Source organism: Lithobates pipiens, unplaced genomic scaffold (genome assembly GCF_037356315.1).
Source record: "Lithobates pipiens isolate NorthernLeopardFrog02 unplaced genomic scaffold, aLitPip1_a1.2 Scaffold_23, whole genome shotgun sequence".
Lineage (NCBI taxonomy): Eukaryota > Metazoa > Chordata > Amphibia > Anura > Ranidae > Lithobates > Lithobates pipiens.
The window spans coordinates 320714916-320742451 of NW_027507785.1; the positions used below are offsets into that span (position 1 = coordinate 320714916).

The window sequence follows — 27536 nt, forward strand, 5'->3', positions numbered from 1 at the left end:
TCCTGCTGGTGATCCCTCTAGTGATATAAAGATCTATATAGAGGAATCAGGACCTCCTTCCTCCTGCTGGTGATCCCTCTAGTGATATAAAAATCTATATAGAGGAATCAGGACCTCCTTCCTCCCGCTGGTGACCCCTCTAGTGATATAAAGATCTATATAGAGGAATCAGGACCTCCTTCCTCCTGCTGGTGATCCCTCTAGTGATAAAGATCTATATAGAGGTATCAGGACCTCCTTCCTCCTGCTGGTGACCCCTCTAGTGATATAAAGATCTATATAGAGGAATCAGGACCTCCTTCCTCCTGCTGGTGATCCCTCTAGTGATAGAAGGTCCTGATTCTTATATATAGATCTTTATTTTTCTCGCTAGTGATCCCTGTAGTGATACCTAAAGATCTATATAGAGGAATCAGGACCTCCTTTCGCCTGCTGGTGATCCCTCTAGTGATAAAGATCTATATAGAGGTATCAGGACCTCCTTCCTCCTGCTGGTGACCCCTCTAGTGATATAAAAATCTATATAGAGGAATCAGGACCTCCTTCCTCCTGCTGGTGACCCCTCTAGTGATATAAAGATCTATATAGAGGAATCAGGACCTCCTTCCTCCTGCTGGTGATCCCTCTAGTGATAAAGATCTATATAGAGGTATCAGGACCTCCTTCCTCCTGCTGGTGACCCCTCTAGTGATATAAAAATCTATATAGAGGAATCAGGACCTCCTTCCTCCTGCTGGTGATCCCTCTAGTGATATAAAGATCTATATAGAGGAATCAGGACCTCCTTCCTCCTGCTGGTGATCCCTCTAGTGATATAAAGATCTATATAGAGGAATCAGGACCTCCTTCCTCCTGCTGGTGACCCCTCTAGTGATATAAAGATCTATATAGAGGAATCAGGACCTCCTTCCTCCTGCTGGTGATCCCTCTAGTGATATAAAGATCTATATAGAGGTATCAGGACCTCCTTCCTCCTGCTGGTGATCCCTCTAGTGATATAAAGATCTATATAGAGGAATCAGGACCTCCTTCCTCCTGCTGGTGACCCCTCTAGTGATATAAAGATCTATATGGAGGAATCAGGACCTCCTTCCTCCTGCTGGTGACCCCTCTAGTGATATAAAAATCTATATAGAGGAATCAGGACCTCCTTCCTCCTGCTGGTGATCCCTCTAGTGATAAAGATCTATATAGAGGTATCGGGACCTCCTTCCTCCTGCTGGTGACCCCTCTAGTGATATAAAGATATAGATAGAGGAATCAGGACCTCCTGCTGGTGACCGCTCTAGAGATAACTAAATATCTACTGTATTTATCGGTGTATAACACGCACCCCAAGTTTAGGAGGGAAGTTTAAGGAAAAAACTTACATTTAAATGGCCATCAATGTAGCTTTGTCAGTGTCCATCTGCAGCCTTGTCCATCGTTGCATCCTTGTCAGCGTCCATCTGCAGCCTTGTCAGTTTTCATCTGAAACCTTGTCATTGCAGCCTTGCCCCAGTGTCATTTACAGACTTTAAAAATAGCTCCACCGAGAGAACAGCGCCGGATGTCTTGTGTATCTCGGCGGCTTTCGGCCATTCTCGGCGGTTCACGCGGGACTGCCGAGAGGCTCACAATCGGCAGGGGATTTTAAGGAGCAAAAAAGTGCATGTTACACGCCAATAAATACGGTATATAGAGGAATCGGGACCTCCTTCCTCCCGCTGGTGACCCCTCTAGTGATATAAAGATCTATATAGAGGAATCAGGACCTCCTTCCTCCTGCTGGTGACCCCTCTAGTGATATAAAGAGCTATATAGAGGAATCTGGACCTCCTTCCTCCTGCTGGTGACCCCTCTATGGATATAAAGATCTATATAGAGGAATCGGAACCTCCTTCCTCCCGCTGGTGACCCCTCTAGTGATATAAAGATCTATATAGAGGAATCATGACCTCCTTCCTCCTGCTGGTGACCCCGCTGTGGATATAAAGATCTATATAGAGGAATCGGGACCCCCTTCCTCCTGCTGATGACCCCTCTATGGCAGGGGTCTCAAACTGGCGGCCCTCCAGCTGTTGCTAAATTACAAGTCCCATGAGGCATTGCAAGGCTGACAGTTACAAGCATGACTCCCACAGGCAGAGGAATGATGGGACTTGTAGTTTTGCAACATCTGGAGGGCCGCCAGTTTGAGACCTCTGCTCTATGGATATAAAGATCTATATGGAGGAATCAGGACCTCCTTCCTCCTGCTGGTGACCCCTCTAGTGATATAAAAATCTATATAGAGGAATCAGGACCTCCTTCCTCCTGCTGGTGACCCCTCTAGTGATATAAAAATCTATATAGAGGAATCAGGACCTCCTTCCTCCCGCTGGTGACCCCTCTAGTGATATAAAGATCTATATAGAGGAATCAGGACCTCCTTCCTCCTGCTGGTGATCCCTCTAGTGATAAAGATCTATATAGAGGTATCAGGACCTCCTTCCTCCTGCTGGTGACCCCTCTAGTGATATAAAGATCTATATAGAGGAATCAGGACCTCCTTCCTCCTGCTGGTGATCCCTCTAGTGATAGAAGGTCCTGATTCTTATATATAGATCTTTATTTTTCTCGCTAGTGATCCCTGTAGTGATACCTAAAGATCTATATAGAGGAATCAGGACCTCCTTTCGCCTGCTGGTGATCCCTCTAGTGATAAAGATCTATATAGAGGTATCAGGACCTCCTTCCTCCTGCTGGTGACCCCTCTAGTGATATAAAAATCTATATAGAGGAATCAGGACCTCCTTCCTCCTGCTGGTGACCCCTCTAGTGATATAAAGATCTATATAGAGGAATCAGGACCTCCTTCCTCCTGCTGGTGATCCCTCTAGTGATAAAGATCTATATAGAGGTATCAGGACCTCCTTCCTCCTGCTGGTGACCCCTCTAGTGATATAAAAATCTATATAGAGGAATCAGGACCTCCTTCCTCCTGCTGGTGATCCCTCTAGTGATATAAAGATCTATATAGAGGAATCAGGACCTCCTTCCTCCTGCTGGTGATCCCTCTAGTGATATAAAGATCTATATAGAGGAATCAGGACCTCCTTCCTCCTGCTGGTGACCCCTCTAGTGATATAAAGATCTATATAGAGGAATCAGGACCTCCTTCCTCCTGCTGGTGATCCCTCTAGTGATATAAAGATCTATATAGAGGTATCAGGACCTCCTTCCTCCTGCTGGTGATCCCTCTAGTGATATAAAGATCTATATAGAGGAATCAGGACCTCCTTCCTCCTGCTGGTGACCCCTCTAGTGATATAAAGATCTATATGGAGGAATCAGGACCTCCTTCCTCCTGCTGGTGACCCCTCTAGTGATATAAAAATCTATATAGAGGAATCAGGACCTCCTTCCTCCTGCTGGTGACCCCTCTAGTGATATAAAAATCTATATAGAGGAATCAGGACCTCCTTCCTCCCACTGGTGACCCCTCTAGTGATATAAAGATCTATATAGAGGAATCAGGACCTCCTTCCTCCTGCTGGTGACCCCTCTAGTGATATAAAGATTTATATAGAGGAATCCGGACCTCCTTCCTATTGCTGGTGACCCCTCTAGTGATAGAAGGTCCTGATTCTTATATATAGATCTTTATTTTTCTCGCTGGTGATCCCTGTAGTGATACCTAAAGATCTATATAGAGGAATCAGGACCTCCTTTCGCCTGCTGGTGATCCCTCTAGTGATAAAGATCTATATAGAGGTATCAGGACCTCCTTCCTCCTGCTGGTGATCCCTCTAGTGATATAAAGATCTATATAGAGGAATCAGGACCTCCTTCCTCCTGCTGGTGATCCCTCTAGTGATATAAAAATCTATATAGAGGAATCAGGACCTCCTTCCTCCCGCTGGTGACCCCTCTAGTGATATAAAGATCTATATAGAGGAATCGGGACCTCCTTCCTCCTGCTGGTGATCCCTCTAGTGATAAAGATCTATATAGAGGTATCAGGACCTCCTTCCTCCTGCTGGTGACCCCTCTAGTGATATAAAGATCTATATAGAGGAATCAGGACCTCCTTCCTCCTGCTGGTGATCCCTCTAGTGATAGAAGGTCCTGATTCTTATATATAGATCTTTATTTTTCTCGCTAGTGATCCCTGTAGTGATACCTAAAGATCTATATAGAGGAATCAGGACCTCCTTTCGCCTGCTGGTGATCCCTCTAGTGATAAAGATCTATATAGAGGTATCAGGACCTCCTTCCTCCTGCTGGTGACCCCTCTAGTGATATAAAAATCTATATAGAGGAATCAGGACCTCCTTCCTCCTGCTGGTGACCCCTCTAGTGATATAAAGATCTATATAGAGGAATCAGGACCTCCTTCCTCCTGCTGGTGATCCCTCTAGTGATAAAGATCTATATAGAGGTATCAGGACCTCCTTCCTCCTGCTGGTGACCCCTCTAGTGATATAAAAATCTATATAGAGGAATCAGGACCTCCTTCCTCCTGCTGGTGATCCCTCTAGTGATATAAAGATCTATATAGAGGAATCAGGACCTCCTTCCTCCTGCTGGTGATCCCTCTAGTGATATAAAGATCTATATAGAGGAATCAGGACCTCCTTCCTCCTGCTGGTGACCCCTCTAGTGATATAAAGATCTATATAGAGGAATCAGGACCTCCTTCCTCCTGCTGGTGATCCCTCTAGTGATATAAAGATCTATATAGAGGTATCAGGACCTCCTTCCTCCTGCTGGTGATCCCTCTAGTGATATAAAGATCTATATAGAGGAATCAGGACCTCCTTCCTCCTGCTGGTGACCCCTCTAGTGATATAAAGATCTATATGGAGGAATCAGGACCTCCTTCCTCCTGCTGGTGACCCCTCTAGTGATATAAAAATCTATATAGAGGAATCAGGACCTCCTTCCTCCTGCTGGTGATCCCTCTAGTGATAAAGATCTATATAGAGGTATCGGGACCTCCTTCCTCCTGCTGGTGACCCCTCTAGTGATATAAAGATATAGATAGAGGAATCAGGACCTCCTGCTGGTGACCGCTCTAGAGATAACTAAATATCTACTGTATTTATCGGTGTATAACACGCACCCCAAGTTTAGGAGGGAAGTTTAAGGAAAAAACTTACATTTAAATGGCCATCAATGTAGCTTTGTCAGTGTCCATCTGCAGCCTTGTCCATCGTTGCATCCTTGTCAGCGTCCATCTGCAGCCTTGTCAGTTTTCATCTGAAACCTTGTCATTGCAGCCTTGCCCCAGTGTCATTTACAGACTTTAAAAATAGCTCCACCGAGAGAACAGCGCCGGATGTCTTGTGTATCTCGGCGGCTTTCGGCCATTCTCGGCGGTTCACGCGGGACTGCCGAGAGGCTCACAATCGGCAGGGGATTTTAAGGAGCAAAAAAGTGCATGTTACACGCCAATAAATACGGTATATAGAGGAATCGGGACCTCCTTCCTCCCGCTGGTGACCCCTCTAGTGATATAAAGATCTATATAGAGGAATCAGGACCTCCTTCCTCCTGCTGGTGACCCCTCTAGTGATATAAAGAGCTATATAGAGGAATCTGGACCTCCTTCCTCCTGCTGGTGACCCCTCTATGGATATAAAGATCTATATAGAGGAATCGGAACCTCCTTCCTCCCGCTGGTGACCCCTCTAGTGATATAAAGATCTATATAGAGGAATCATGACCTCCTTCCTCCTGCTGGTGACCCCGCTGTGGATATAAAGATCTATATAGAGGAATCGGGACCCCCTTCCTCCTGCTGATGACCCCTCTATGGCAGGGGTCTCAAACTGGCGGCCCTCCAGCTGTTGCTAAATTACAAGTCCCATGAGGCATTGCAAGGCTGACAGTTACAAGCATGACTCCCACAGGCAGAGGAATGATGGGACTTGTAGTTTTGCAACATCTGGAGGGCCGCCAGTTTGAGACCTCTGCTCTATGGATATAAAGATCTATATGGAGGAATCAGGACCTCCTTCCTCCTGCTGGTGACCCCTCTAGTGATATAAAGATCTATATAGAGGAATCAGGACCTCCTTCCTCCTGCTGGTGACCCCTCTAGTGATATAAAGATCTATATAGAGGAATCAGGACCTCCTTCCTCCTGCTGGTGACCCCTCTAGTGATATAAAGATCTATATATAGGAATCAGGACCTCCTTCCTCCTGCTGGTGACCCCTCTAGTGATATAAAGATCTATATATAGGAATCAGGACCTCCTTCCTCCTGCTGGTGATCCCTCTAGTGATGCATCCCAGAATTTTCATCCCAGCCCCAGTACTGTGACTTGCATCTTAGTCCGTATCTAAATGTGGGGAAAAATTTATAAATCAAGGAATGTAAATAAAAATAAAAAATAAATTTGAATATATCGTAGCAATTATTAACCCTGTGCAGTTATCAGACTACAAAAGTTCATCATGGTGGTCTCTTAAATGTAACTCAAAACGTATGCAGATGCCCAAGTATCTCATAAACCTAAACAAGATAGATATGGGTGAAAATGTCCAAAATTGGTCAGATTACAGAGGAAGGAAATGAACAAAGTAAGAGAAAAGGGAGGTCTGGATGAGGGTAAAGAGAGGTGACTGGGGGTTGATCCGGTTCACTTGCGGCCTTATTTGTAGAACATTTTGGGGGAAATCAAATGCATCATAGGACCATCACCTAGCTTTTATAGGGGGGATAGTCTGCGATTCTGGGGGGGGGGGGGGCAAACTCTTTCAAATGAATCATTTAAGTGAAACGTCACTCGCTCAATCTACACAAACTATTTTTAATCCTTACGCTGCTAGCATTAGTAAATGGATAGGAAGATATATTCTATTTACTTGTTTTTTTTTGTTTTGTTTTTTAAGTTTCTTTAGTAACTTCCTGGTTTCTGGCCTAGTCCAAAACAATGTCATACATCACAGGAGTCTTCATAGGAAGGGGGACTTTCTCAGCTAAGCACACTCTCCTGCCAGCATGCTCAAGCTAAGGGCAGATGGATTCCATGAAGTAAATGCTACATGAATCATCTGTCCTGTGTCCGCTGTTAAAAGTGCTGGGGGGGGGGGTATTTCTTAACCACTTGCTTACTGGGCACTTAAACCCCCCTCCTGCCCAGACCAATTTTCAGCTTTCAGCACTGATGCATTTTGAATGACAATTGCACGGTCATACAACACTGTACCCAAATGAAATTTTTATCATTTTTTTCCCACAAATAGAGCTTTCTTTTGGCGGTATTTAATCACAGCTGGGAGTTTTATTTTTTGCTAAACAAACAAAAAAAGATGCAAAATAAAAAAAAATAAAAAATCATGTTTAATAGTTTGTTATAAAATTTTGCAAACAGGTCATTTTTCTCCTTCATTGAAATGCGCTGATGAGGCGGCACTGGTGGGCACTGATAGGCTGCACTGGTGGGCACTGATAGGCACAGATAAGGTGGCACCGATGGGCACAGATAAGGTGGCACTGATGGGCAAAGATGGGCACAGATAAGATGGCACTGATGGGTGGCACGGATGGGTGGCACTAAGGGGCACTGATAGGTACCACTGATAGATGGGCACTGATAGGTGGCACTGATGGGCGGCACTGATGGGCACTGATAGGTGGCACTGATGGGCACGGATATGTGGCACTGGGGTGCAGCACTGTTGTTGAGGCAGATTGTGGGCACTGATGGGTGACACTGGGCACTGATGGGTGGCACTGTAGGTACTGATGGGTGGTACTGTGGGAACTGATGGGTGGAACTATGGGCACTGATGGGGGGGCACTTTTTTATTATTTGGGTGGCACTGGCAGGGGGCAGGTGGGCACTGATAAGCTGGCCGTGATATTTTTCTGTCAGTGTGAGGAGGAAAAATAGCCGATTACCGGCTCTGTTGTGTCACATGATCAGCTGTCATTGGCTGACAGCTGATCACGTGGTAAGGGGTCGGGTCATAGACTCGCTGATCACAGAGCGCGCCGCGCGCGCCCCTCAGGGGGTGTGCAGGCCGCTCGTGCACGGGACGACGTCAATAGACGTAGTCCCGGCAAAGCAGGTCCGCGCTGTAGCCGTCATTCGGCTATAGCGTGGATCTCAAGCGGTTAATATGATTTCTCAACAGAAAGAAGCATGGAGACATGTGGGAATGGGGGAGCTTGCTTCCAATGTTAAAAAGGAATTTAAATAGCATTTTCAGTTTGTTGTCCTCAGCTATAGTTTTTAGTTCTGCGTTAAGATTGGCTACACACGGATTGTTTGTTTTTTCAGTGGGCTGATTGATAAAAAAAACAAACAAACAGATTTCCCCATCCGCACAAGTGAGGTGTAAGGAGGAATCCTCCCTTCTTTGCCATTTGTCTTCTGACAGTGGGGACCCCTCCGCTGTCAGAATACACCGATCAGCAGCTGCAGCCACTGATCAGAAGATTACAGGTAAAAGAAAAAAAAGTCACCATTAAAAATTGAGGTTTTTATTGCTTGAACACTAGATGGAGCTGTTGCATTGGCTCTCACTCATTTGCATTTTGGAGACTGATAAATGGAGGGATACATATGTTCATTTTCATTGGTATAATGTGCTTTTTTGGTCTTTATTTTTATTTTATTTTTTAAGAAAACCTAGACACATTTTTCTGTGTGGTCAGTAAATTCACGTTTTTGCTTTTCTGGTACAATGCAGAATTGGGATCGTTTATGAAACTCATGCAAAATGCAACATACAGTGCCTTGAAAAAGTATTCACACCCCTTGAAATGTTCCACATTTTGTCATGTTACAACCAAAAACATGTCTTTTTTGGGGGATTTTACATGATAAACCAACACAAAGTGGCACATAATTGTGAAGTGGAAGGAAAATGATACACGGTTTTCATATACATGGTTTTCATTTTTTTTTTTTTTTACAAATTAAATATGTGAAAAGTGTGTGTGTGTGTGTGTGTGTGTGTGGCATTTGTATGGCGCCCCCCGGAGTCAATACTTTGTAGAACCGCCTTTCACTGCAATTACAGCTGCAAGTCTTTCTGGGGATGTCTCTACCAGCTTTGCACATCTAGAGAGGGACATTCTCATCTGGATTTAGGTCTGGACTTTTGATTAGTACATTCTAACACATGAATATGCTTTGATCTAAACCAGGGATATGCAATTAGCGGACCTCCAGGTGTTGCAAAACTACAAGTCCCATCATGCCTCTGCCTCTGGGTATCATGCTTGTGGCTGTCAGTCTTGCTATGCTTCATGGGACTTGTAGTTCTGCAACAGCTGGAGGTCCGCTAATTGCATATCCCTGATCTAAACCATTCCATTGTAGCTCTGGCTGTATGTTTCGGGTCGTTGTCCTGCTGGAAGGTGAACCTCCACCCCGGTCTCAAGTCTTTTGCAGACTCTAACAGGTTCTCTTCTAAGATTGTCCTGTATTTGGCTCCATCCATCTTCCCATCAACTCTGACCAGCTTCCCTTTCCCTGGTAAAAAAAAAAAGCATCCCCACAACATTATGCTGCCACCACCATGTTTCACAGTGGGGATAGCGTTTTGTTTTTAGGCCAAAAAGTTCAATTTTGGTCTCGTCTGACAAGAGCACATGTTTGCTGTGTCCCCCACATGGCTTCTCGCACACTGGAATTCATATGTCTTTCTTCTTGTCACTCTTCCATAAAGGTCAGATTTGTGGAGAGACGACTAATAGTTGTCCTGTGGACAGATTCTCCCCCCTGAGCTGTGGATCTCTGCAGCTCCTCCAGAGTTACCATGGGCCTCTTGGCGGCTTCTCTGATTAATGCTCTCCTTGCCCAGCTGGTCAGTTTAGGTGGACGGCCATGTCTTGGTAGGTTTGCCGTTGTGCCATACTCTTTCCATTTTCCAATGATGGATTGAACAGAGCTCTGTGAGATGTTCAAAGCTTGGGATATTTTTTATTGCCTAACCCTGCTTTTATACTTCTTCATCCCTGACCTGTCTGATATGTTCCTTGGCCTTCATGATGCTGTTTGTTCATGAAGGTTCTCTAACAAACCTCTGAGGGCTTCACAGAACAGCTGTATATATACTGAGATTAAATTGCACACAGGTGGACTCTGTTTACTAATCAGTTGACTTCTGAAGGCAATTGATTCCACTGGATTTTAGTTAGGGGGGCATCAGAGAAAAGGGGGCTGAATACAAATTCACACCACACTTTTCACATATTTATTTGTAAACATCTTTGAAAACCATTTATCATTTTTCCTTCCACTTCACAACTATGTGCCACTTTGTGTTGGTCCATCACATAAAATCCCAATAAAATATATTTACGTTTTTGGTTGTAACCTCACAAAATGTGGAAAATTTCAAGGGGTGTGAATACTTTTTCAAGGAACTGTATACAGTAGGGGGGGATCAATATTTGATCCCCTGCAGATTTTATAAGTTTGCCCACTTACAAAGAAATGAAGGGTCTATCATTTTTATCATAGGTGTATTTTTAATGATAGAGACAGAACATCTTTCAAAAATCCAGAAAAAAACACAGGATACAAATGTTATAAATTTGAGTTGCAGTTCAGAGAGTAAAATAAGTATTTGATCCCCAAGCAAAATATGACTTAGTACTTGGTGGAGAAAACCTTGCTGGCAAGCACAAAGGTAAGACGTTTCTTGTAGTCGGTGACCAGTATTGCACACATCTCAAGACTCTTCTTTACAGATCTTCTCTAAATCCTTACTGTTTCTTGGCAACTCAAAGTTTTGGCTCCTTCCATACATTTTCTATAGGATTAGAGTCTGGAGACTGGCTAGGCCACTCCATCACCTTATTGTGCTTCTTCTTGAGCCACTCCTTTGTTGCCTTGGCCATATGTTTTGGGTCTTTGTCATGCTGGAAGACCCATCCAGGACCCATCTTCAGTGTTCAGGCTGAGGGAAGAAGGTTCTCATGCAAGATTTTACAATCCATTGGCCCCTCAATGCGGCAAAGTCGGCCTGTAACTTTAGCAGAGAAATGGCCCCAAAGCATCACATTTCCACCTCCGTGCTTGTCAGTAGAGATGGTGTTCTTATGCCGCGTACACACGATCGAATTGTCCGGCGTACTTAGTCCAGCAAACAATCCGGCGGATAGTCCGGCGGACTTTCTACCGAACGGACTTGGCCACACACGGACACACAGAGTCCGGCGTTCGCTTGCGCGATGACGTACAGCACGTACGACGGGACTAGAAAAGGGAAGTTCAATAGCCAGTAGCCAATAGCTTCCTTTTTCGTACTTGCTTCTGAGCATGCGTCATTCTTAGTCCGCTGGACTAGCATACTCACGAACGTATTGTCCGCTGAAATCCAAGTCCGGCGGAAAGATTGGACTACAAAAATACTTTCTAAGTCCGCTGGACTTTACGCTGAGAAAGTCCACTGAAGCCCACACACGATCGAATCTTCAGATGAAATGCCTTTCGGCGGACTAAGTACGCCGGACAATTCGATCGTGTGTACGCGGCATTTGGGTCATAGTCAGCATTTTTCTTCCTCCAAACGCGGTGAGTCAAGTTAATGCCAAAGAGCTCATTTCTGGTCTCATCTGACCTCAACACTTTCTCCCAATCCTTCTCTGAATCATTTAGATGTTCACTGGCAAACCTCAGACGGGCTGTACATGTGCCTTCTTGGGGAGGGGGACCTTGTGGGTGCTACAGGATTTCAATCCACGGCGGCGTATTGTGTTACCAATGGTTTGATTGGTGACTGTGTTCCCAACTGCCTTGAGATCATTTACAAGCTCCCCCCATGTAGTTCTGGGCTGATCCCTCACTTTTCTCATGATCATCCTCACCCCGTGAGGGCGAAACCGTGCATGGAGCTCCAGACTCAGGGCGATTGATGGTTATTTTGTATTTCTTCCATTGGCAAATAATCGCTCCAGGGGTTGGCTTCTTCTCACCAAGCTTCCTGCTGATGGTCTTGTAGCCCATTCCAGCCTTGTGCAGGTCTACAGTCTTGTAGAGCAGTGGTCATCAACCTTGTCCTCAGGGCCCACTAACAGGCCAGGTTTGCAAGATAACTGAAATACATCACAGGTGATATCATTTGCTGCTCAGTGATTGCCGTATTCTAGTCTGCATCTCCCCAAGGTAATACTTAAAACCTGGCCGGAGGGCAGGGTTGATGACCACTGGTGTAGACAGCTCTTTGGTGTTGCCCATGATGGTGAGGTCTGAATGGAAGAACGAGATTCTGTGGACAGGTGTCTTTTATACACATAACGAGTTGTCGTTAGGAGCACCTTTATTATATTGAGAGGACTGATCTGTGTACCACATGAGCACCTACTGGAGCCAGAATTATTCTTGGTTGGTAGGGGATCAAATACTTATTTTACTCACTGAACTGCAACTCAATTTATAACATTTGTATGCGTTTTTTTTTTTTTTTTTCTGGATTTTTGGTTGATATTCCGTCTCTATCATTTAAAATATACCTATGATAAAAAAATTCTACATCCTTCATTTCTTTGAAAGTGGGCAAATTTACTAAATCTGCGGGGGATCAAATAATTTTTCCCACTGTATGTATATAAACATATATATCTTCTTCTCTTTTTTTTATTTTTTTTATTTTTTTCAGGAGCGTACGGAAGTGGTGGAGAGCCCTCCCAGCGAACAAACGCCAGCTGTTCAAAGAGTCCTTGAGGCATAATCGGTGGAAGCTGTCTCTCAGTGTGGTGGGATTTGGCTTCCTCTTCGGTCTCTTCTATTTCACTTCCCTGGAGGAAACACCAATCACTGGACGTATGCGGCTTTTGATGTTTAGGAAGGAGCAGTGTGACATGCTCAATAAGATTGCATATGAAAGCGTGAGTAGACTGTGACCAGGCTATAGATTTTAATAAGAATCTTCCCATACGGTTACATGCTGCATTGAAAAAAATGTTCTCTTTCTGTCTCCCCCCCCCCCTCCCTCCATCCCTCCCCTCCATCCCTCCCCTCCATCCCTCCCCTCCATCCCTCCATCCATCCACCCATCCACCCACCATCCATTGGATTTCTATGGACTAAGTCAAAAAAGGTGCATGCTACCTTGTGGACTTATCTCTTTGATTTTATGATTTTTTTTTTTTACTGACTGCCTGGAGCATGAATGTCTCTGTACTTCTGGCGCTGAGACGCCGTACATTCTAGTCTCAGTTTCTGCAGGTGCAGAGTCATTTGTAGCTCTACTCCCCTGCCTCTTCCCTCCTTCTCCTCAGTCACATAGTGTATTGTTTTATGTGAACACATTCACAAAATACAAAGCCTTCTGTGAATGGGCAGCAGAGAGGAGGCATGGGCAGAGCTGCTGCTGTATGAGAAGGCAGTGCCTGTCCTGCCAGAGCGCCAGGAGTTTAGCTATAGTTGTATTCCCGGCTCTCAGTAAAAACGGTCAGATGTAAATTAAAGACATAAGTCCATGCACCTCGCTGGACTTAACCCATAGTAAAGCTGTCAGATGTACTGTAAATGAAAGATACGTCCACGGGGTGGCATGCAGCATGTTGGACTTAAAGCATAGTAAGACGGCAGATTTTAAAAAGTAGCTGAATTCCTGGAGTACAAAGCCTTCTGTGACTGGGCAGCAGAGAAGAGGGACGGGTAGAGCTGCTGCTGTTTGAGAAGGCAGTATCACTTCTGTCAGAGCACCGGGAGTATAGTTATAGCTGTACTCCTGGCGCTCAGTAAAACTATCAGATATAAATTAAAGAGATAAGTTGGACTTAACCTATAGTAAGCCAGCAGGTTTTAGCTGAATTCCTGGAGTACAAAGCCTTCTGTGAATGGGTAGCAGAGAGGAGAGACGGGCAAAGCTGCTGCTGTATGAGAAGGCAGTATCTCTCCTTTTGGAGCACCGGGAGTATAGCTATAGCTGTACTCCTTGTGCTCAGTAAAACTGTCAGATGTAAATTAAAGCGATATGTCAAGGCACCTCATTGGACTTAACCCATAGTAAGCCAGCAGATTTTATAAAGTGGCTGAATTCCTGTAGTTTAGCTTTAAGCCGCGAAGGCAGCTGGAAGGGTGCATGCTTATATGCTTATGCCGCAGCCGCAAAGCACCCCCCCCCCTGTTGTGTTCGGCAGGCAGCACTGTGAAATGCCTTTTTGAAAAGCGTTCTGTGGTGCTGCAGCGATCGCCAACCGTGTAAACTTTAAGGTAACATCTATATAAATTTCACATTTGACTCCCAGTCATCTCGCCGCACACCAAGAAATCCCCCATTGTTTCTTCTGTTAATACGATCTACTTTTGTGTTAGGCAATGAGAAAATTCTGCCGCTGTGTACTTAGGAAATGGAGAATGGATCTGGTATTTGTGTTGTTAAGTACCAGCTGTGAACAATTTTCCTTGATGAAAAGCTAATGAATTTTGAAAGAACTACTCTTGCTAAAAAAAAAAAAAAAAAAAAAAAAAAGAGAAAACGAACATTTTTCAAGGCTCAACTAGTAAAAGGCAGCGGGACATTAATGCCCCAGTGCAGGCGATCCAGAATTTCTCTCAGCTGCACCTCGTCTGATAGCGCACTTGAGTCATCTTCTTTATTTCAGATATTCTTGGCCATTCTGTAGAGCACAAAGCCCAATTCATATTCTCATAATAGAAGCGATGACCCCGTTTTCAGGGACATGAAAGGCAGACACAAAGGAAAAGAGACGCTGAACCGAAAACCTAAAGACTATATTATTGTAAAGAGCTGCCACAAGACTTTGATCCGTGATTGGGTCCGGCGTGAACTTTCTCTGCCGAAAGGTATTACCCAGCAGGCGCCCATGATGTCTGATTAAGCTGCGGGTTCGAAAATAGTGGCTGTGTCTGATCATGGGAAATTTTAGGTCGTAGGGGGGGGTGAAGTTTTTTGGGATTAAAGGAAACCAGTGCTGTGAGAACTGCATAAGCTGTAGTTGCTGACAACTCCTGAATGCTGGTTGTCCACCAGTGACCTGGAACAAGTATCTTGATATGGAGCTGTGAGGAAAATGTTTGGAGGCATTGCATTAAAGCAACAGACGGTAAACCCAAAGAATATTACTTATACAAGGTGGTATCAAAAAGTTTTGAGACTAGTTTTGTAACACGCCAACAGGTGGCAGCACAAGGCTGCACACACAGTCACAGGAAACACTGACCTTCATAAGTCCGTGTGCCAAAAGACATTGTCCTGTGTACATCGGGAGCTGTGTCAGGGCTGGCTTAACCCTTCCTCCTCTGGGCTGGCCGCTCAGCTGTTGGCTAATTGCCAGCTCTCTTCTCTTTCCACAGTTACCAGCTGTTCCTGATTATGCTTGTCTGAACTGCCTATTTAAAGCCTTCCAGCTCACTCTTTCCTTTGCCTTAAAGTTGGTCACATCACAAGGAACCATCTCCTGCTGTTTGTTTCAAGACTGGCTTGCTGACATCCCTCCTGGCTTCTTATCCTGCTTGCAGTTGCTCTCCTTGGATCCCTGGCTTCTGGCCTGGCTGATTACCCGATCTGGTTTATGAACTTTGGACTGGCTGACTACCCGATCTGGCTACTGACTACGCTTGACTACGCTTTTTCCTATTTACCTTTTTTATTTTTATTAATAAACAAGTGTGATTTGATTGTACTTCTGTCTCAGTCTGTTTCATGGTTTCTTACACTGTGCAACTGGTGCTATTCTGACCACGTGCGTTACCACGTCTGCTATTTCATCATGGACAGCAAGTTAGAACAAAGAGCAAACGTGAAATTCTGAGTGAAACTGGGCAAACCCACCATAGAGTTGTTTGACATGATTCAGCAAGTTTACGGAGTTCACAAGTTCAAGGTTTTTTGAGTGGCACCCACGCTTCAAGAGCAGAAGAACATCACTGAAAGATGATGAGAGATCAGGAAGACCTTCAACAAGCTGAACCCCCAAAAATGTTGAAACCATTCGGCAACTTGCGCTTGACACACTTCGAAAAGAGGACTTCTGGGACACATTCCAGAAGTGGCAGGAATGCTGGGAGCTTTCTGTGCAGAGGGACTATTTTGAAGGTTATAATGTGTAAATGTAGATGAAGTACTTTCTTGTAAACAGAGCTAGTCTCAAAACTTTTATAACCACTCCAACAGGAGACATCACCCAGGACCTTAGAGGTCATGGACCTTCAAGGAAATGTATTTTAAGATGGAGATTAAAGAAGCAGAGGCCACTTTATGGTTTTGCTGTGGGGTCCTGGCACACATACCCTATATAGTATATGTTTGTGGACATCTGACCAGACCAGGTACCCTAAAGTGTAACACTTGTATCTTCCAAATAACCACCCAAGCAGGAGACTTCTTCACCTAAATCCTCAGAGGTCTTGGACCTTCAAGCGGAGGGCCACTTTATGGTTTTGCTTTATGGTCCCGGGACACATAGCCTATACGGTGTGTGTATACATTTGTGGACATCTGACCATCACGCCAGGCACCCTAAAGAGTAACACTTGTATTTTCTAAATGGGCACCCAAACAGGAGACTTCACCCAAGACCTCAGAGGTCTTAAGCCCCATACACACGGTCAGATTTTCTGCTGATTTTTGTCTTCCGATTTACCAAAACCATATAATATAAGGTCAAACCTTAGGAGTTTCAATTTGTATGCAATCAGGCAGGCCCTTCTACTACATGGTTTTGTTAAACCTGGAGACAAAAATCAGCAGAAAATCTGATAGTGTGTATGGGGCTTTAGACATTTTGAGGACATTTCTTTCAAGCTGGAGATGATAGACGTGTGGGACACTTTATGGTTTTGCTATGGGGTCCCGACATACATGCCTTATATGGTATGTGTGTTTATAGGTTTGTGGACATCTGACCATCACATGAGGCATTCTAAGGAATAAGCTTATCTTCCAACTACCGACCCCCAACAGAAGACTTCACCCAAGACATCAGAGGTCTTGGACCTTCGAGGAAATTTCTTTTAAAATGGAAATGAAAGAAGCAGGGGCCACTTTTATGGTTTTGCTATGGGAGCCCAGCACACATAACCTATATGATATGTGTACATCTGACCAACACAAAGCACCCTAAAGAGTAACACTTGTATCTTCCAAAACTTATCCCAACAGGAAACTTCACCCAAGATCTCAGAGACATTAGTAAAGCCGCTCCAGGTGAACAATCGGCAAACCACCTACTACAGAACCAAAGTGAAGGTGCTAGCACAGCTCATCTGTAGAAGCACTGGCAAAAGAAGTCCAGAATTTACTGCACTTCTTCAAACCTTTATTACATCTTCTTATAACAACATCATGGACAGGATACAGTAAACGTTAACGTGTTTCTCATTACAGTTAGCACTTACTCATAACCTCCTATACCAAGGAGACACCAACGCATATATACTCTTCACGTCAAAGTTCATTGTACTATTTAGAGGGCTCCTCCCATCCCTCTCAATGGTGGAGTGTGTAGGGAACCCGACCAAAGGTAACACGACCTTTAGAACCCATACACTATGTAATCACATTTTCCCATTTCGGTCCAAAAAGTCCTAAAGATCTGCCCACACAATCCACATGGTGACCAAGGTGCCCACACAATCCACATGGTGACCAAGGACTAATGTATCTGTATATAATATAGCCCCTAAAGAAAGATGTCCAAAAAATGGGCCAGAGAATGGGAGCAGATCTATCTATGGAAAAATAGGACAGGGACACTCATGGTGAAGCTTCCCATGTATCCTACACTGGAGTAGGGGATGCTGGTGATAACTGTTCCCGATGGTATAAAATCTCACTGACCACAGCTTGGACCTTTAAAGGAAATTTCTTTTAAGTAACACTTTTTGTATCTTCCAATTAACCACCCCATCAGAAGGCTTCACCCAAGACCTCAGAGGTCTCGAACCTTTGAGGAAATGTTATTTTAAGATGACCATTATTGAAGTGGAGGGGCCACATACCCTATATGTTGTGTATACATTGGTGGACAACTGACCATCACACCTATTATATGCTCAAATGTTTGTGGACACCCCTCCAAATTGAGTTCAAATGTTAATGGTACAGTGCTCCAAGACCTTTTAGCCCACGTACACACGGTCGGAGATTTTGGCAACCAAATCCGTCGGATTTTGGCCATCGGATTTAGTCCGACGGATTGTGTCCGAAACTGTTGCATACACACGGTCGGGTCAAGTTGGCGAAAAATCCGATCTTTCAGAACGTGATGACGTAATTTCGTTACGATGGGACTACATTCAGGCTAGTAGCCAATAGCTTTGATGTAGGAATTTGATCTGAGCATGCGTGGCACTTGGTCCTATGAAAATGCTCTACACATGATCGGATTAGGTCTGTCCGGCCCAGTTGGTTGGGAAATATTTCCAACATGTTGGAAAATTGGGTCGGACGGAGATTCGGACGGAATCAGTCCGATGCAGACCACACACAGTCGGATTATCTGACGACACGGTCCGATGAAACTCATTCCGACAGATTCTTCAACCGTGTGTACAAGGGCTTAGACAACTGTGTTCTTTCAACCTTGTGGTAACCGTTTGAATGTGCTCATAGCTATGCCCTTCTGGGTACATACCTTATGGGGAAAAACAAGGAAGTTTCTTGTAAAGGGTACTGTTAAATGCTATATCATACAAATACATTTTAGATGATTGTGCTCTTCTAACTTTGTGGTAAGTTTGGTCAAGACCCTTTTCTGGTCCAGCATGTCTTTGCCTCTGTGCACAAAGCCAGCTCCATAAAGACATGGTTTGATGAGTTTGGTGTGGAGCAACTTGAGTGGCCTGCACAGAGCCCTGACCTCAACCCTACTAAACACCTTTGGGATGAACTGGAACACCATAGGTGAGCCAGGTCTTCTTATCCAGCATCGCACCTGACCTCGCTATAGTAAATGACCAAAAAGATTGTGGACACCTGACCATCACCCCTACATGAGCTTGTTGGACATCTGGTTTCAAAACCATAGGCAATAATATGGAGTTACCCCTTCCCCTCAATTCCCAGAGACGTCCTGCAAGGGGAAGGGGTAACTCCATATTATTGCCTATGGTTTTGAAACCAGATGTCCAACAAGCTCATGTAGGGGCGATGGTCAGGTGTCCAGAGGCGGCTCTTTAATTAGGCAAATTAGGCGATTGCCTTAGGCCTCGCCCTCATAAGGGCCTCGCGGGCCGCGATCACCTAATTTGCCTGACTGTGTGGGACCCGGGAGTGCACCGGTTAGTGTGCGCAAGCAAGCCGGCTGCCTGTAGCGAGATGAGCGAGCGGGCAGGAGCTGCACATAGACGCCGGCACCATGCCGCCTGTCTGAGCTGATGATGAGCCTCTGCGGACGAGTTAGATGACATCATCTCGGCTCAGTCAGGCTGCATCCATTAATAGGCTCCACCGCTGCGGCGCCATCCTCCTAGCCTTTCCCCCAGTCGTCGACCCCAGTGCATAGTGGGAGTTGTAGTTCACAGCACAGACAACAGACTTGGCCCTCTGGTGCCTTTGCTCTGCAGAGACTACAACTCCCAGATTGCACTGCATGAGGGAGCTCAAAGACAACATCACCTGTCACCGGCTTCTCATGCTGCCTTGCCTTTAGTAGTATAGGGGACCGACGAGCAGGTACAGTACATCATCATGCTGAGTGTACATTACCCTGTCTTTTTATGGTCTCATGGCCAGTACCCGGTCTGTCTCTGTCTGTCTCAGGTCTGCCTCTGTCTCACGGTCTGTCTCACAGTCTGTCTCATGGTTTGTCTCACGGTCTGACTCACAGTCTGTCTCTGTCTCACGGTCTGTCTCTGTCTCACAGTCTGTCTCTGGTCTGTCTCTGTCTCACGGTCTGTCTCTGTCTCACGGTCTGTCTCTGTCTCACGGTCTGTCTCTGTCTCACGGTCTGTCTCTGTCTCACGGTCTGTCTCTGGTCTGTCTCTGTCTCACGGTCTGTCTCTGGTCTGTCTCTGTCTCACGGTCTGTCTCTGTCTCACGGTCTGTCTCTGGTCTGTCTCTGTCTCACGGTCTGTCTCTATCTCACGGTCTGTCTCTGTCTCACGGTCTGTCTCTGTCTCACGGTCTGTCTCTGTCTCACGGTCTGTCTCTGTCTCTGGTGTGTCTCTGTCTCTGGTGTGTCTCTGGTGTGTCCTAGGTCTCACTTTGTCTCGTGGTCTGTCCTAGGTCTCACTCTCTGTCTCATGGTTCTCTGTTTCAGTGCTGTGTCTTGGCCTAGGCCGACAAGGCCCAGGCCTAGGGCGGCACTTTGCAATGGCGGTAAAAAAGCAGCTTGCATGAAAAAAAAAGCCCCCCTGACCCATCCTCCCAAGTCCCAGCTCCAACGGCCGCCTCCTGCACAAATACTGCCCCATGTAGGCGGCTTGCTGTATGTAGCGCTGCACTTGTAAATATTATGGCCGTGCTTGGCCAGGGGGACTGGTACCACCATAAGCGGCAGGTGACTCTCCAGACCGGCTGCATGTAATTTGTCCCCTGGCAGCATTTGATGGGTCACAGACGGTGGCAGCATTTGATGGGGCACAGACGGTGGCAGCATTTGATGGGTCACAGACGGTGGCAGCATTTGATGGGGCACAGACGGTGGCAGCATTTGATGGGGCACAGACGGTGGCAGCATTTGATGGGCACAGTGGCACTGCAATTGATGTTTTTTTCAGTTTTTTCCAAACATTTTGAGCATCAGCCGCCACTGGGTGGGATCATCATTGTGCCACTTCTCCTTTCTTGTTGAATGACAGGCTGAGGGTATGTACATTCCAGTGTGGGCTTTGAGGAAAGCCGTTGAATGAGGCTGGCTGTCGTTCAAACTGGAGGGCTCTCTTGTATCATTGTCTGCGCACAGTCTCTGACCGTCTCCTGTATCATTGTCTGCGCACAGTCTCTGACCGTCTCCTGTATCATTGTCTGCGCACAGTCTCTGACCGTCTCCTGTATCATTGTCTGCGCACAGTCTCTGACTGTCTCCTGTATCATTGTCTGCGCACAGTCTCTGACCGTCTCCTGTATCATTGTCTGCGCACAGTCTCTGACCGTCTCCTGTATCATTGTCTGCGCACAGTCTCTGACTGTCTCCTGTATCATTGTCTGCGCACAGTCTCTGACCGTCTCCTGTATCATTGTCCGCGCACAGTCTCTGACTATCTCCTGCATCTTTGTGATTGTCTGTCAGCACCCTGTCCATGGCTCAAGTGTGTGTGTTTTATATATATATATATATATCCTATGTTTAATGATATTTGATTAAAGAATAAGGCCTCATGCACACGAGACGCAGATGAAACCTCTGTTAAAAAAAAGCTGAAACGCGCGTTTAGAAACGCGCGTTTTTCTGCGTTTGCATGCCGCGTTTAGACGCGTTTGCGTTTAAACGCGTTTATAAAGATAACATCATGTAGACCCTCCCCAAGCTCTCAAAGCATTTTTTTAAACTATTTCTGCTATTTTGATCAGAGTGAGCAGCAGCAGCATAGAGAGCAGTTGTACACTTGCATTTGCCGTGTCACTTGCCACGGCACCTGCCACAAGTTGTGGATTGTCCACTTGCCACGTCACTTGCCACAAGTTGGGGATTGTCCACTTGCCACATCACCTGCCACGTCACCTGCCACAAATTGTGGATTGTCCACTTGCCACGTCACTTGCCACATCACCTGCCACGTCACTTGCCACGAGATGTGGATTGTCCACTTTCCACGTCATCTGCCATGCCACCTGCCACAAGCTGTGGATTGTCCACTTGCCACGTCACCAGCCACATCACCTGCCACAAGTTGTGGATTGTCCACTTGCCACGTGACTTGCCACATCACCTGCCACGTCACTTGCCACATCACCTGCCACAAGTTGTGGATTGTCTACTTGCCGCGTCACTTGCCACATCACCTGCCACGTCACTTGCCACGTCACCTGCCACAAGTTGTGGATTGTTCACTTGCCACATCACCTGCCACGTCACCTGCCACAAGTTGTGGATTGTCCACTTGCCACGTCACTTGCCACATCACCTGCCATGTCACTTGCCACGAGATGTGGATTGTCCACTTGCCATGTCACTTGCCACGTCACCTGCCACGTCACTTGCCACGTCAGCTGCCACGTCACTTGCCACAAGATGTGGATTGTCCACTTGTCACATCACCTGCCACATCACTTGCCACATCACCTGCCACGTCACCTGCCACAAGTTGTGGATTGTCCACTTGCCACGTCACTTGCCACATCACCTGCCACGTCACTTGCCACAAGATGTGGATTGTCCACTTTCCACGTCACCTGCCATGCCATCTGCCACAAGTTGTGGATTGTCCACTTACCACGTCACCAGCCACATCACCTGCCACAAGTTGTGGATTGTCCACTTGCCACACCACTTTCCACGTCACCTGCCACGTCACCTGCCACAAGATGTGGATTGTCCACTTGCCACGTCACCAGCCACATCACCTGCCACAAGTTGTGGATTGTCTACTTGCCACGTCCCTTGCCACCTCCCCTGCCACGTCACCTGCCACAAGTGGATTGTCCACTTGCCACATCACTTGCCACATCACCTGCCACAAGTTGTGGATTGTCCACTTGCCACGTCACCTGACACAAGTTGTGGATTGTCCACTCGCCACGTCACTTGCCACATCACCTGCCACAAGTGGATTGTCCACTTGCCACGTCACTTGCCACGTCCCCTGCCACAAGTGGATTGTCCACTTTCCACGTCACTTGCCACGTCACCTGCCACAAGTTATGGATTGTCCACTTGCCACGTCACATGCCAGTCACCTGCCACAAGTTGTTGATTTTCCACTTGCCGCGTCACCTGCCAAGTCACTTGCCGCGTCACCTGCCAGGTCACTTGCCACGTCACCTGCCACAAGTTGTGGATTGTCCACTTTCCACATCACTTGCCACTTCACCTGCCACGTCACTTGCCACAAGTTGTGGATTGTCCACTTGCCACATCACTTGCCACCTGCCATGTCACTTGCCACAAGTTGTGGATTGTCCACTTGCCACATCACTTGCCACAAGTTGTGAATTGTCCACTTGCAATTGCAATTGTTTAAAATATTTTTCTAATGGTTTTTCATCATTTGCAATCATTTTTGAGATTTTTAATGTAAAAAAAAGGTCACCTTTAAAAACGCATATAAACGCAAACGCGGCTAAACGCGGGTGCCGCGTTTAGCCGCGTTTTGCGTCTGAAACGCAGAAATTTTTGTTTCTGAACGCATTTTTTTGCTTCTGGAAAAACGAGATTAAACGCAACTGCATATAAACGGAAAAAAACGAGACTGTGTGCATGGACACATAGGATAACATTGAATGAGTTCAGGTGCAGTTGAAAAAACTGTCCAACTGCATCTGAACGCGCGTTTAACTGCGTCTCGTGTGCATGAGGCCTAATTGGTCCGTGAAAATGATATAAACTGAGTTCATAGGATTTAAGGCTGTTAATATATGCATTTTTGCAGTTCATTTTTAAAACCTATATTATTTTTCCCATTATGGGCGTGAGTGGGGCCTTGTGCCTAAGTTTTGCCTAAGGCCTCGCAAAGTCTAGAGCCGCCTCTGCAGGTGTCCACAATCTTTTTGGTAATTTACTATAGTAGCCGTCATTAAATGGCGGCCCGCAGTCCGAGTCCGGACCGAGCATCGCTTTTGCCCGGACCGCCATGCCGCCAGTGTAGTAAATGACAGCAGCAATCACTGGTTTGCTGGGGCCGCGGGTTTCCCCAGCAACCAGTGACGCTGCGCGCATGCGCCCGCCCCCTGCTTCTGGTCGCGTCTCTCAGAGCTGAAGAGACACTCACGGGCAGTAGGGGTGTGACGTCACGTGCGTGCCCCGCCCCCCTGCTGCCCGCGGTTTCCGATTCCCGGGTCCTGGATCTCATTGCGAGGCAGCTTCAGTTGTGCCCACCCTCCTGCAGTTAAGGTATGTGGGCACATTAGTCATCTATAAATAAGAACGTTTTTACTGTGCACACTGTTGGGCATATTTTAAGGGGCACACTAGTATACTGTTGGGCATATTTTAAGGGGCACACTGGTATATTTTTAATATGCACAATGCTGGGCTTTTTTTTTTTGTAAGGGGCACGCTGATGGGTATATTTTTTATGTGCACACTGATGGACATGTTTTGTTAAGGTGCCTCTTAACAAAATATGCCCATCAGTGTGCACATTAAAAATATACCCATCAGCGTGCCCCTTAAAATAAAATGTGCCCATCAGAGTGCCCTTTAACATAACATTTTCCCATCAGCGTGTCCCTTAACATAAAATAAGGGTCACGCTGATGGGCACCTTTTATGTTAAGAGGTAATCCGATGGACACATTTTTTTTTTACGGGGCACGCTGATGGGTATATTTTTAATGTGCACATCGATGGGCATATTTTGTTAAGGGGCATGCAGATGGGTACAGCAAAATGTGCCCTACAAAATATGCCCATCAATGTGCACATTAAAAATATACCCATCAGCATGCCCCTTAAAATAAAATTTGTCCATCAGAATGCCTCCTAACATAATAGGTGCCCATCAGTGTGACCCTTATTTTATGTTAAGGGGCACGCTGATGGTCAGATTTTATGTTAAGAGCAACACTGATGGGTACATTTTATATTAAAAGGGGCACTTTGATGGGCAAATTTTAAGTTAAGGGGCACGTTTTGTTGTGTCCATCAGAGTGCCCCTTAAGCATGACACTTATTTTATGTTAAGGGAAATCCTGATGTGCACATTTTATGTTAAGGGGCACTGTGGTGGGGACACCTGATGTAAAGGGGCACTGTGGTGGGGACACCTGATGTAAAGGGGCACTGTGGTGGGGACACCTGATGTAAAGGGGCACTGTGGTGGGGACACCTGATGTAAAGGGGCACTGTGGTGGGGACACCTGATGTAAAGGGGCACTGTGGTGGGGACACCTGATGTAAAGGGGCACTGTGGTGGGGACACCTGATGTAAAGGGGCACTGTGGTGGGGACACCTGATGTAAAGGGGCACTGTGGTGGGGACACCCGATTTAAAGGTGCACTGTGGTGGGGGTACGCTGATGGGCATATTTTATTTTAAAAGCAACACTGATGGGCACATTTTAAGTTAAGAGGCACGTTTGGTTGTGTCCATCAGAGTGCCCCTTAATATAAAATGTGCCCATCAGCGTGACTCTGATTTTATGTTAAGGTACACCCTGATGTGCACATTTTATGTTAAGGGGGACTCTGATGGGGACATCTGATGTAAGGGGACACTCTGACAGGAATGTCTGATGTAAAGGGGCACTGTGATGGGGACACCCGATGTAAAGGGGCACTGTGATGGGGACACCCGATGTAAATGGGCACTGTGATGTGGACACCCGATGTAAATGGGCACTGTGATGGGGACACCCGATGTAAATGGGCACTGTGATGAGGACACCCGATGTAAATGGGCACTGTGATGTGGACACCCGATGTAAATGGGCACTGTGATGGGGACACCCGATGTAAATGGGCACTGTGATGAGGACACCCGATGTAAATGGGCACTGTGATGTGGACACCCGATGTAAATGGGCACTGTGATGGGGACACCCGATGTAAATGGGCACTGTGATGAGGACACCCGATGTAAATGGGCACTGTGATGGGGACACCCGATGTAAATGGGCACTGTGATGGGGACACCCGATGTAAATGGGCACTGTGATGGGGACACCCGATGTAAAGGGGCACTGTGATGGGGACACCCGATGTAAAGGGGCACTGTGATGGGGACACCCGATGTAAAGGGGCACTGTGATGGGGACACCTGATGTAAAGGGGCACTGTGATGGGGACACCTGATGTAAAGGGGCACTGTGATGGGTACACCTGATGTAAAGGGGCACTGTGATGGGTACACCTGATGTAAAGGGGCACTGTGATGGGTACACCTGATTTAAAGAAGCACTGTGATGGGGACACCTGATGTAAAGGGGCACTGTAATGGGGACACCTGATGTAAAGGGGCACTGTGATGGGGACACCTGATGTAAAGGGGCACTGTAATGGGGACACCTGATGTAAAGGGGCACTGTAATGGGGACACCTGATGTAAAGGGGCACTGTAATGGGGACACCTGATGTAAAGGGGCACTGTGATGGGGACACCTGGTTTAAAGAAGCACTGTGATGGGGACACCTGATGTAAAGGGGCACTGTAATGGGGACACCTGATGTAAAGGGGCACTGTGATGGGGACACCTGATGTAAAGGGGCACTGTAATGGGGACACCTGATGTAAAGGGGCACTGTGATGGGGACACCTGATGTAAAGGGGCACTGTAATGGGGACACCAGATTTAACTTTATCTGGGGACACTAGATGTAACTTGACAATAAATATTGTTGAAATGCTAAGGAAATTGTACATTTCTCATGTTTTTGATAGATATACAGTGACTACAATATTTCTGAGTCATAGCACAGACTTGAGATTCGGACCTCGGCCCAAACAAAATTTTGGCGATCGGACCTCCTTGAATTTTAATTCATTACCCCTGTACTATAGTGAAGTTGGCCCTGGCTAGAATTAACAGTTTACTGACTGGTTTTAATTTTTTTTTTTTTTTTTTTTTTTTAACCTGGTTTTATTTTTTGATTGAGGTTCAGTGCAAAAATACTCTGACTGCTTCAATTACTCTTAAAGTACAACAAAAGGATCCTATTTGACTGTCTACACAAGTTAGATGCACAAGCCTCATGAAGTAAACAAAAATGTTCTTTACCTTCCCGACTGTATTAAATCTTCTATTTGTGTCTTGCATGCTCCGACTCCCAGCCTCTGCAGCTCATAGTTGCAGGATTTCAACAGCAGAGGCAGTGCTTTCAATTTAGAAAAGGGCAGGACTACACCTGTGTTCACCCCCGGAAGGGCCGCTGCTTTGTCCCAGGTTTCTTTCCCACTAATGCAGCACCAGCAGCCAGGCACACAGCAACATTCACTCTTTTGGCTCAATGGAACAGTCCAGGGTTGCCTTTTTCTGTATTTATTGCTGAACAACTTGGAATAGAGTACCAGGAGCTGTGGAATAATCCAGAGCGCTGAACCATAATAGGAAGACACTTCTTAGCCCTTGTACACACGGTCGGACATTCCGACAACAAAATCCGTCGGATTTTGTCCGAAACTTGTGTTGCATACACACGGTCGGGCAAAGTTGTCGGAAAATGTGATCGTTCGTAACGTGATGACGCGATTTAGTTACGACGGGACTACGTTCAGGCTAGTTGCCAATAGCTTTGGTCTAGGAATTGGATCTGAGCATGCGTGGCACTTTGTCTGATCCGAATTCTGTACGTCCGATCGGATTATGTTGTCGGAAAGTTTTATAGCCCAGCTCTAAAACTTTGTCGGTCGGATATTCCGATGGAAACAGTCCGATGGAGCCCACACACAATCGGATTATCCGAAAACACGGTCCGATTGGACATTTTCCCGTTGGAATGTCCAACCGTGTGTACAAGGGCTTACTCTGCGGCTTCTTTGAACAGTCCTTTTGACAAGAGCTCAGGAAATGAAGAGCACTGGGACAACATGCAAG

At 46.1% G+C, this 27536-nt stretch overlaps 1 protein-coding gene across 3 annotated transcripts in view; it reads left to right on the plus strand.

The window, feature by feature from the left end:
* Positions 1–27536, plus strand: part of OMA1 (OMA1 zinc metallopeptidase) — a 152195-nt gene that overhangs the window by 18161 nt on the left and 106498 nt on the right. For all 3 annotated transcript variants that reach the window (XM_077450611.1, XM_077450614.1, XM_077450612.1), the window contains one exon: positions 12591–12819. In XM_077450611.1, the coding sequence (XP_077306737.1) occupies positions 12591–12819 (229 nt within the window). The remainder of the gene's footprint in view (positions 1–12590; positions 12820–27536) is intronic.